The sequence below is a fragment of the Montipora capricornis genome, unplaced genomic scaffold (genome assembly GCF_036669925.1).
Source record: "Montipora capricornis isolate CH-2021 unplaced genomic scaffold, ASM3666992v2 scaffold_480, whole genome shotgun sequence".
NCBI lineage: Eukaryota > Metazoa > Cnidaria > Anthozoa > Scleractinia > Acroporidae > Montipora > Montipora capricornis.
In genome coordinates, this window is record NW_027180217.1 from 77,501 (window position 1) to 90,000 (window position 12,500).

At 40.2% G+C, this 12,500-nt stretch overlaps 1 protein-coding gene across 1 annotated transcript in view; it reads right to left on the reverse strand.

Annotated features, from left to right (window-relative positions):
* Window positions 1-12,500, reverse strand: part of LOC138036377 (deleted in malignant brain tumors 1 protein-like) — a 57,300-nt gene that overhangs the window by 9,056 nt on the left and 35,744 nt on the right. The window contains exons 9-13 of the mRNA XM_068882686.1: window positions 12,377-12,500; window positions 5,518-5,541; window positions 5,096-5,413; window positions 3,361-3,402; window positions 2,533-2,625 (exon numbers count right to left, since the gene is read on the reverse strand). The exon at window positions 12,377-12,500 is cut by the window's right edge and continues 194 nt beyond it. Of these exons, the coding sequence (XP_068738787.1) occupies window positions 2,533-2,625; window positions 3,361-3,402; window positions 5,096-5,413; window positions 5,518-5,541; window positions 12,377-12,500 (601 nt within the window). The remainder of the gene's footprint in view (window positions 1-2,532; window positions 2,626-3,360; window positions 3,403-5,095; window positions 5,414-5,517; window positions 5,542-12,376) is intronic.

A 12,500-nucleotide genomic window follows, 5' to 3' on the forward strand; every position in this document is an offset into this window, starting at 1 on the left:
TCGCAGGCTAGTCTGGACAGAAGAACAGCTGAACAGTGGGAGGAAGGGATGGGGGAATGCTATGGCTTCGCTGCCAGCTTTTTAATTAGTGAACAAAATATTCCTTTGCAACCTGAGCTTTATAATGAAAATTCCTCACAACTTTTCAATGTACCTTCCCATCACTATTAACAGACCTTAGTTTTAATTATGACCCCCTAATCCAGTCGGTTATCTAAATAATGACTTCTTATTCTGACGGGTTTTTGGTCCTGTAACCGTGATAGAGAGGCGCATTAAAAAATCCTCGCTCCTTGTGCTACTATAAAATGTTGTTCTCGCGCTTTGCACGAAAGTTATTTAGTCGTTAATTAAGGTGGCTGAAACCAGTTTAAACCGTTTCACGAGCAAGTCTTATCAGAAGAGTTCACTCTAAAACACCATTTCACATGTTATAGTGTCATATGAAACACTAAATGAATTACAGCTTAACAAGCTGCACTCATTAGTATGATCGATGTAATTGGTTATTATAGAAATACGAAAGCCATTAACAACACCTGATGTTTCGTCTTTAAAAGCTTAACACACCTCAAAAACGAATTTTTAACGCTAGAAAGTCATTAAAAGGATAAATTGAATTCTCTACAAATTCCCTGGTGAGAATTCAGAGCCATCTTTAAATTTTCCAATTTTAAAGGCAGCTCTGAATCCGCCGCTACAGAGAATGTTCAACTGCCCAGAGAGTTTTACCTTAGCTATCGCTTTCAAACGATCAAAATCTAGGAGTCACCGAGCAATTCTGAGGATAAATGGGGCACTCTGATTGACTAGTTTCGGTCGGGACTTTACAGTACGGACTTTTACCATGGAAACGGTCCGTTTCCATATTTATTTCTCTTTCCCGGGAAATTCAAGTCGAACGAAACACAGCAAGTTTTAAAAAAGCGGAATTTAATTTTTACATCACAGCAGTGCAATTATAGCAAGCGGAATTTAGTTTTACATGTAAAAGGTTACCGTTCAAAGCTCGCTGATGGAAGACGAAGATTACGAGCATTCACCAAGCGGAGAAATGTCCGCCAGGAGCCCATGACTAGGAACCTCCCAATGCATTATATCCTTGAGTCAACCTTTGCGCGTATCTTTCTATTTTTAGAACTAATCCTTCAGCAGGAGACTCGCATTTACAAAAAATTACATCAATTTGCCCAATTTGCATACACTGTTTTTGTTATTTTTGTCTTTGTTCCACAATAACTTTATTCTGATTGGCCATTCTAAACTGTGTGTGCAGAGCCGAAGAAGTCGTGGCGTTCTAAAAATAGAAAGATACGAGCAAAGGTTGACTCATAGGGCTTGTATGGGAGAGGCAAGCTCCTACGCATGCGCTCCTGTGTCCGCTCGATGCCATATAATAAATAACTTGCTAACCTCACTTGCTCATGACCGTACTGGCGAATATTGGCCCTCGGTTATTTTGTACGGACCTCGCACCTCGGGCCAATATTCCCCAGTACGGCCCTCGCACTCAGTTAGTAAGAGGTTAATAAGAGGGTGACCCTCCTGTTGCTATGGTAACGTAATACGTCTCATAAATGTGTGCATCTTGTTAAGCAATTATTGGCATTTTATATGGTAACCCAAATCATGACCGTTACATGAAACAGTTGTGTAGACTAAACCCTGCTTAAGAGTACAGTACTGTTTCTTGAAAATGTTGAAACTGATTTGAGCCTCCTTAGTCAATAACGAATAAGGAGTGTAAATACCATATCTTCTTGGATTCAATAACAAAACAATGGCCTCGACCAACATTATGTATCCGAAGAGAAGTATTTGTTCGATGTTGACTCTGGAAATAATCCAAGCGCTCCTTTGCATTCAGGAGTAGAACCTTCGACCTTACTATGTTCTACCACTGAGCTATGGGAGACTCGTAGGTACTAAGCCACTATACTAGGTTCTGTTGAGAACTACCCCGATGTACGGCCAGGAGTGAAATGTGACATCTAAAAGGGGGCAATACGGCCCAGTAGTTAGGGCGCTTTGCGTGATAATGAGATCCGGAGATCCCGGGTTCAAGACCCGTTCTGACCACTCGTTGAATTTGATCCTGGTAGTCCCTAGTTCTACCTCGCGGTTGCACTTGTAATTTATAACCAACTGGTTTGCCTCCAGCCAGCTGGGATTCTTAACAGTTGTTGTTGATCTGTTCAGTCTGTTCTGTCGTTTCGTTGATTGCATTGGCCCTGAAAAGCTACTATGGGGAGTGGTCAATTAAGCATGAATGTATGTATTTTTTTGAAGGAGGCATCAGGGGCTCAATGGGCGGTCATTTGTTCTGGTTTTTAGACCTGCATTGTGAAAGAAAACGCAATCCGATTGGCTGTAAGCTGATGTCTCGGTTAGTTTCGTGTAAAACAAAATTTTCCATGCGCTTTGGGCGAATATCAGGGTTTAATAATAACATAGAATCTGTTTATCCTGCAAATTTACGCTGAATACGAACATCACGTGTGCGGGGGAAATTAAACGAAACGGGTAATTTACCTCGGAGTTGCACTTCTTTCATCCTCTCCATCTGCAATTGATCCTTCACGTCATCGAGTTCCCGTGCTTGGATATCAATTTTAAACTGCAGCTCTAAAATACGGAAAGGGGAACCAATACTTGATAACCTTTACGTGCGTCTCTAAAATAGTTAACGCATTAACAGGGGCGGATCCAGTGTTTTTTTTAGGAGGGGGTAATTTCCAGAATACCAATTATAATAGAAAGCCGCAGGTGTCATCTCAGGAGGACGGGAAGGAGGGGGGGGGGGGGGGGTGCCCTTCCCCTGCACCCTCCCCCTAGATCCGCCCCTGATTAAAACAAGACACGAGAAGATAGGGGGTCGTTCCGGAGATGCGGTTGTGACTATAAAGTCGATCAGTGTTTGTTAATGTGTAAACAACTTCAACCGAGTCTTACACTATGATTTTGTTATAGCTCTTTCCCTCCTCCTAAAGTGGCCACTTTACAGGTTTTACTGTAACTCTTGACGATTTGACGCGTCGTTTGGCTACCACCTAGAGAGAAGGGGTTAACAACATCTACAGTAGGTCCACTCAAAAATGTCCCTTTCTTAATCCTCTCCTTTCTACAACAGCCACTTACAGATTTAACTCTGTATAACGCTAGACGAATTTTGGAAAACCTTTAGGTGCGAAAGGATTTCAGGGATCTCGTGCAAGGGTACGCCCAGTGATGATTCTTAATATCGTCATAGTCATCGTCATCGTCCCTTTTCGTAATTGAATTAGGCATGTCGTAGGATTTCGATTAATTTGAGACTACTGATTTCAGAAAACTCGACTTGTAATCAAAGCAGCATCTTACCCTTGTTGTGAGCCTTGCATTCCTTTTGTCCTTTTAAATCATCTGAAAAAAATTGTCTGTGTCATTGACGCCTCATTTAGTAAAAGATTTAAACGACTGAAGGCGAGGTGGTTCATTCAAAGATAGGTTGCTTGATTCATTAGAGCTAAACCAGTAGTAAAAAGTTTGTGGCAATCTTCTGATTCACCTTGTGCTCAGTTCACCGGTCTGCATGGTTCGATTTCCAAGATACCTGCTGCGACTGAGACCACGGTACATGTAATCCACGGTTGTTGTTCTTCTTCCATTTCTAAGGAAGACGGACCTGGTTTACGTTCCGACGAAAACAGCGACATTTTAGAGGACATTGAAACTGCTTTCATCCCTTATCATGAAGAATTGGAGCCAGTCGCAATCGTAGAAGAGGCCGCCGCATACGAGCAAAGTGATAACAATGGGGGTGTCAGGCCTACCCAACTCCTATCCACGTGTTTTAGCCAGCTTATAGTTTAGCTTGAACGAGTATGTCTTTCAAGGATCTGTCCCTTTTGTACGAAACGATTGGGGGATCTTGAATGCCATCTTTTCATGAGTATTTGTTTAAGATTTGGCACCGTAGGACGGTATTTTGTGACGAAAGACACTTATCTTTGCATTTCTGTAGGAGGGCTTGTTTCCTGTTCTTAAGTTTTATGTCTGAGAGTGCAACCGTAATCAGGCTTTCTGGGTATCCTCGTTAAATAAAACTTGCTCTAAAATGCGAGATTTTATTTTGAATTCCTTTTCAGAGGAGTTTGTGCGGAGAAGTCTAAGTGTTTCGCCCGTGATGAAGCCCTTTTTGACCCATAAAGGGTGGCAACTTGAGAAACGCGTGTACTGAAATGTTTCAGAAGGTTTGACATGCGTTTCTATATCCAATATAGATTTGTTTGCGAATCGTTTGCCATTGAAAACGTTTGTGTCAAGGAACGAAATCTCAGAATATGATCTTTCAGCCGTAAACTTGATAGTTTGGTGGTAGTTTTGTTCGATGAATTGCGTGACTTGGTGTCTGTGTACATTCCAAATTGAAAATATATCGTCAATATACCTTTTCCAGACTAGTGGTTTAAGAGCACTTTAGTTCAGAATCTCTGTTTCTACCACCGTCTCTCGAAGCAATCAGCCGTGAAATGCACTGAACAAATCTTAAAACACCCCTTGGGGTTGAAGTGTGCGCGATGCATTCGTACCGCGAAGGCTTTCCACCTCTGCATTACAGATCTGCTCTTTGGCGCATGCAAAGAAATTCCTTCTCTGGGATCTGATTTGTTGCTACAGTCCTGTACAACGCATTTGCGAGAACGTACATGTATCTTTGCTCGATATTTCAAGCGGCAAGCACGAAAGAGAAGAACCGAGAAGAAATCCCCTTTTTGTCTTTTTCACGGTAGAGCTGTCAAAATGGAGCTGTCACTTCTATTTTGGTGGCCAAACGATAACATGTTTGGTCACCAAACATTTTATGTTTGATCGGGGTTTGACAAAGCTGCTAGTAAAACCCGAGTCAATGAAAACGGCCAACCGCTTTTGCAAAGCTCGGAAAACCTTAGTACGAAGCGAATCGGGAAAAACTGTCACTAAGTAATAGTTTTAGTTAATTGAACTTATCCGCTGAACAGTGAAATAGCGTGTGGATGACTGTGAGCTTCTGAATAATCGATGCTTGATTAAAAACAAAACAAAACAAAAAACACTGTCCTTGGTTTGTACTTACTTGCTACTGAACACACGACTGACGCATCTTTGTGGTGACCACAGTTGTGACTACCCCATCCTGCGTGCTGACAATTCCTAATAGAGGACTCAGAACCTATGCAGTTCACATTATCCAGCCAAATAGAACCGCTTCCAGGGCCAAAACGAGCGTTTGTTGGAGCAGAGATGGCAAAGAGGAATCCAAGCTCGCGACAAACAACTTGCGCGTCATTCATGTCCCAGTTATCATTACAAACAGATCCCCAAACGCCATTATGATATACTTCCACTCGTCCTTCGCCTCTTTGAGTTCCTCCAGTCACTCTCAACATTCCATCTGGGAGTAAAACAGTAACAAACCAAAATTGTGGATTTAACTGTATTACAAAGCAAAGCACAGCAAGACATACAAAAGTGAGTTTTAATAATTTATGAACTTACTTGGTGCTGTAGTTGTTACTGTCGCTGAAAGTCATAAAGGATAAAATTAAACATTTTCAAGGCTTTTCTGGATCAATTTCTCCGTAAGTAGTTTGGAAACTTAAGACCTAAATATCTCAAGGTACGTTTTACATTTTAATACACTTCCTTGCCAGACGACTTTGAAAGAAAATTACATGAAATGAGTAAATTTAAATTAATACTCTCTGTTTTTCTTTTAATGTCGTCAAGTCGTGCCAATGAAATTCTGGAACTATAAAATAATACATATGCTTTATTGAATACTTTCCCTTAAAGGACCCTAGTCACCCGCCTTACATTGCGCGCCCACTACTCTTCAGTTGCCATTTTCGGCGCAACCGGGCCATATAATTCTGATTTCCATGGAAAAAATAAGCTAGATTTATTAGAATTTCATTTTCTATGATTATTTCTGTATGACTTGCTCTTTACAACATGTTATCAAGCTGAAACGGAAATCGTTGTTGAACCATCTTCCTGGAGTGGCAGCGAGTAGTACAGCAATTATTGAATTGTGATTCCTCGAGGACGAGAGGGCGATTAACGGCTAGAATGATCAGAGTCAATGTATTATCACTTTTGGAAAGTGGAGAAATAATTTCCTGGACTACATTTCAAGGAATCACGAACAGCGAATCCACCGTCGGATCGATGATTCTGGTTCAAATAATGTTATGCGTGACTTTCGCTCAAGCTGACAGCACTGAACACAGGCGAACATTCGAACACTGGTCTCTATCACAATCTGTAAAAGCCTTTGTGTTTCGATCTTCATTTCACTTTGTCACCAACAATAAAACTGCGTTTTGTGGAACTAAAGAATTGGTAACCTTGAAAACGAAGAAATTCTAGGAAAGTAGAATAAGAGCATTTCATCTTATGTTGCAAGTGTGTATTACGTGCGCGACAAATAAAACCATCATTAGTTTTCTTTTACTGAGACTCAGTATTGCTTCTCATTACTTACAAAGTACCGCGCAAGCAACGAATTAAACTAAATGAATCTATCTCGCCTTTTTTTCATTGCCAACTGCTTGGGTAGGTGAGCCATTGAAATATCACGCAGTTTGTCAAGATTATTTTTGACTTGGTCAAGTCCCAAGGGTAATACAAAACCAAGAGTGAATTAGATAAGAGTGTCGTTATGGCATGGGTGGGCTCACCAGAACAGTCACAAATGAGTCTGTTTTTAGTATGCCCTTTCCCCCTTTCCCATGTCCCTGAAAAAACATGGCAGAAGCAGTCACGCGTGACATGGCTTCTTTTGATTGGTTAAAATTGGCGGCCCTTTGCTTGTTTCGCGCGCAGAGTGTACTGACTGTGCTGGGGCAAAACTGCAAAGTGATAGATCAACACTCTTATCTAATTCACTCTTGACAGCACCAAAACTCTCGTAAGTGAACAAAAAAATGGGCGTGGCTGACTAGGGTCCTTTAAGGGCTTTCTAGTGATAATAATAATAATAATAATGATAATAATAATAATAATTATAAAGCGTTCGACTCTGTCCCCCACTCCCACAGTTGAGTTATAAAATGCCAAGAAATCTATAAAATCTCACCAACCATGACAACATTCATTAGAACAAGTATGATAAAATGGAAGACAACTCTCAAATTCAATCACAACGAAGGGAAAATATCATACCGCGACATCAACAGTAACAGCTGCATCGTCCGGGGGCACTCTCTCTCACACCTCTCCTCTTTTGTATTGCCCAAGTACCACTATCCTCTCTCTTAAAAAAAAGCGGTTATGGGTACAAAACAGGCAACACGATCATCAAGCATCTGTTTTACATGGATGATCTGAAGACCTATGCCAAGACTTACGAAGAACATAAAGGTCTACTCACCATTACAAAAGGCCGCAGTGATTCCCCGTTTGGATGTGCCCATGCCACATTCAAACGGGGAAAGCTAACTAAAACCGAAAACATCAGATTTGACCTGGATACCATTAATGAAGGTCCAGAACAAGAAGGCACTTACAAATACCTTGGTGTAAACGAAGGAGACGGGATCCAACATATAAAGATAGAAGAGAAAACCCGGAAAGAGTATTACAGAAGAATACGACTGGTGGTTAAGTCAAAACTGAATACCACCGGATTTGATGCAAACATCACTCTTACAATCCCAGTCGTTACTTATAGTTTTAACTTCATAAACCGGAGAATGGAAGGACTCAAGAAATTACACAGAAAAACGAGAAAGTTCTTGACTATGGAAAAAATACACCACCCGAAAGCTAATGTAGACATAATAATTACTTGGGATGCCTGTGGCAGACAACGTCATAAATTTGGTTGAGTTTCGTGGTCATTGTAGTCGCATATGGTAAGTAGCCCAGTGCCTGTGATTTTCTGTAACGTTAAGCCGAGTTGGCAGGGGTTTCTACTCTATTTTTTGATCGCAGAAAATTCCTTGCTGTTATCTTATGCATTTTGCTCTAAAACAGTGCTGTTAGGTCAAAGGCTACAATTCATTTATTGTTCCACAATGTAACAACTCTTTTCAGTAGTTAAATTTCTCTGCAGAATGGCCTTAAAGCCGACTTAAGAAAAAAATAATGATTTTAAAGGTATGAGAATGAGCTCTCCGGACAAGAGGATATTTGATCCAGATCTTTTTTAACCGGAGCGATACAAGGACAGCAAGAGGACGCGTTGCGAATATTTGGTTACGTTGGATTGCACCGAAGGTGTTAAAAGCTAACTTACATTGAAACTGAAACTGAAAACTTTATTTAAACACGTGACATTGATGAGCCTAAAAAAGACTCGTTACAAAAATGTACGTGTTATCTTGCATCCCGATGCTAATGCAGAATTTCAAAGCTATGACGACTAAGCATTTTAGGAGCCCTTTGGGGGCAAAGAAAATGTTGGTTCAAAAGCAAGACAAGACGCCTACAAGGGCGTATCCGTGGAATGCGCAAACAGTTAACACAAATTGTCCAGTGACAGTCAACGTCAAGTACAGGTAAACTTCGGAAAATGGCGAGAGATTACCAGAAGATAAATCTGTAATATAACTTAAAGTCGCTTGTTGTAAAAACTCATTATTAATGTTACGAAATTTGCAAATGGAAACAACGAAGCCCTATTAGCAGGTTATCAGAATACGGGATTTTTTATTTATTTATTTTTTGGATGGAGACTTTATTCAAATCCTATAGTTTTACTTTCTTCCTTAACTCCGTTCATCCAAAAATTACAAGATCAACCTTAAATCACCCGAAAAGCTTATTTCAACACAGTTTAATAATTTATCATCCTGGGCCAGTTGTTCAAAGACCGAGTTTTAAAACGAGTTTTATTCTCTACTCCCAAATGCTGTTTAAGGCTGATATTCGGTAAAACTTTACATTAGAAGAAGTCAATCTTGAAAAATAAAAATAAGCAAAGGAAACTGTCACCCAAAAGTTGAAAACATGAAACAAAAGTTTACGCTAATGCTGGATTAAGGTAATCGGCTTTCGAACAACCGGGCAGTGTATTCGAAGTCTGGTTCCATAATCCTGGTTTAAATCTGCCGTGGTGAAGACAAGAAGACAACATCTGTACTCTATTTCTTTCAATGCTCAAACATCTAAAATTCCGTAATTGCGTGTTCTGTAGTCCAGTCCAAGGTTCTAATTTTACAATTCCATAATCTTGATTTCAGTATTAGAGTAACTTGGTACCAAAAGCTCCACAATAACTTGAAATCTCGTTAAGAAAAAAAAAACTTAAATCCAGTAGTCCAGTCCGGGTTGAGATAGCGCAGAACTCTCTCTATCATCGATTCAAAATTCAACAAAAGGTACAAGTAGTAAATAGTTCTCAGAAACTACAAAAGTTCGTCATGATTCTACAATCTCGCTTCTCGAGAGAACAGACAAACAGCCGAAACCGTTCTGTGCCTGCCCCTTACAGCACTGAAAAAAGTACTGTACGTAGTACCTTTGCCAAGAAACTAATCTTAGCCAAAAGGCCGAGAAGTGATCAGGATACGGGTTATTTAGGTAACAATAATTGTGGGGATATGGGATTTTTGGCTGGGAGGGGGGGGGGGGGGGGGAGGGGGAGGGGCGTTGGAATTAAGGAGATACGGGATATTTTTTAAAGTAGGAACGCATTGCGTACGTGTGGCAGTGCAGTAACTTGACGGTGTTTTTTCCATAACTGTCAACTGAGATGTGTTTTGTTTTTCCAGGAGATTCAAGTTGTCCTTGCGTAATATGCAGCTCTAATAGTACACGATATTATTTGGTATCGTAAATCATTACGGTGCCATGGTAGACATCTTTGCTAGATACCCCCTGAGAAGACATGTGGTTCAGTAAAAGACTAAACCCTGGACGATTGAAGAAAATAAAAAAAAATTGAGAAACATTTGGCTTCAAGGCTGACATGTTGATCATTTACAACTTCTTTTTCACTACAAGCTTAAGCGTGTACTCTGATCTTCTGACAGCTCTCCAAGACAAATGTTTCTAAAGTTAATCCCTTTCTGGCGGGGTTAGTTTTTGGATGGGGGACGCCAAAACATAGGGCACGAACATACGACCAAAAATTCTATTTTAACACTCAAAAATGCGAACTAAGCAAGGTACAGATTTTGCGAGCCTGCTTTATGCAAAACAAATATTGACGCAAAAGTAAATAAATATGAATATGTAGTTTTTAAGAAGAGCAGAAGCCCGGAGCAGAAGGAACTTTTTGGAAGTGTAGATCGAGAATAAAACAATTTGCCATCAGCGAAAAACATTTCGGGTGATTTTTTTACGTTCAATCAGAGTTTAGTTTTTCTATCGTACTTTTGGTCGTACAAGTAAAATCGCAAAAACGAAAGTGACATCGATTTTAGCGGCCGCCTGTGATCAAGTTACCTTGCGTGTTAAATACTGACAACTCACGAAACAAAGGATGCGTCTGTGACAGAATGTCGGCAATATACCGGGTTTTTGTTAGTTTTTTTTTTCTTTCAAGTGTTATAAAGTTCGACAAGATATATCTGCGAATTTAACGTAAAGATCCGCAGACTGCTAGCCCAAGTGTCAGCTGAAGTTAAGTTCCCCCGAATAAGGTTAGTACTTGGATGGGGGACCGCAGCGAAGTCCCCGTGAGGGCGATAGCTTATTCGTTTTTTTAAACTTGACTTCACTTTTTATCTTGCTTGGCCGTTGAAAGCTATTTTCTTATTTTCTTTCTACGTCAAAACGGCGAACAAACTGGTTCCCAAGAAATATTGGAGTATTCGTTCTATGCAAAATACTTCTAATGAAGTATTCGTTCTATGCAAAATAATGTTCACAGTGGAACACACAAGTACGAAGCAAGATCTAGAAATAACGTAGAAAATTCTCCTTACCTTTAAAGCTTGCCTTTCTCAAAGAAAAAGCATCTGTCCACTTTATCGAATAGTTTAATACTGAATCAATCATGGCGGGCGGAAAGATCCCACAATAAATGTTTGCTTTCATCTACATACCCAAAGTGTGTCACAATGGCCGAGTGGTCTAACGCGCTCGCAAGGTATATGAGTTCCCCTCGGGGCAGGGGAGTCCGAAAATACTGGAGGGAATAATAGTGATTTCATCCGATCGGAAATTACTTCTATATCCGTGGGGTATGCACATTTGCGACTACCAACAAAAAAAAGACAGAAGACCGATTTTAAGACGTGGTATGCCTTCGGCATTCCACGTAAAAAGCCTTTTAAACAAAAGGTTCCGATAAAATATTTCAAACGTGGTTCGATTAAAGTGTGAAGTCAAGCGACAGAAGCGAATTATACGGATACAATGAACAAGTGTTTACGCTACCACCAATGGGGCGAAATTTACCCACCCCAACTTTCCCTGGGAAATGGCTATAAAGCCCACTTAAGAAAACATATAAGAATGCTATTCACATGCAAATTAGTGGCGGGGTATTCATTACCGTTTCAATTAAAATGTTTTCATAATTAATTTCTACAAAAATACTAATAATAAATTTTGCACTTAATTCAGTGTTAAAAGAGGACAAAGATTACTGATAGCAATTTTCAAGATGCGCTGAGGAAGAAAGTTTAACCCAACCCATTTTTAACAAGAAAGGTAAAGCCCACCACGTCAAAATGTTGACATTATGGCACGATGGGTTTTACCTGTCCTCATCAGCAAAATAGTTGGTATCCGTTCGTTGTTACCAGTGCAAGTCATGCTTGTCCAATAAAAGCTCCATTGATCAGAAAACCAAAGGCTCCATGTTATTTAACTTTTTCCTGCAAGTGCTCATTATCTCTGTCACCAAATTCAGTTACTTAATTAAAGGGGCTGTGTCAAGGCAGTGCGGTTCATTTTGTGTGGTTTTCCATAAAAATGAAAACAACTTGAACTAAACCAAGTACAATCTATCACATGTTTTAACTGTAATAACGAAGTTGTTTTTATTTTTTTCATTATCTTCCACATTTTTCTTTCGAATCTGGCAACCCAATTTAAAAAACGACATCTTAAGGAAAATTAATGCTCAGGGACCGGTTGCTTGAAGCCTGGTTAGCGCTAACCGTTGGTGAAGAGGCTTCCATGGTATTTAACGCTGATTAGTGCTAACCAGGCTTCGAGCAACCGGCCCCATATTCTCATGACACCAAAGCTTTTTATGTGCTCCTAACACTTGGCTTCTAACTCTCAGCCGGCCTCAGTATGCACTGACAGTTGCACCCTTTACATCAACAACCGCATCCCACATAAAAGTCACTAGGCTCCTTGTTTTGACTTTAAAACACTGCAATAACAAGGGAAGCATCTCAAAGGAAAGAAAAACGAGCCATTAATTAAACCACTGTTGATGACTTGTACTTACATGTTACTGAACACACGACTGACGCATCCTCATAGTGATAACAGTAATGTTTGCCCCATCCAGCATGCCTACAGTTCCTAATAGAGGACTCAGAGCCTGTACATTGTACATTGTTCAACCATAT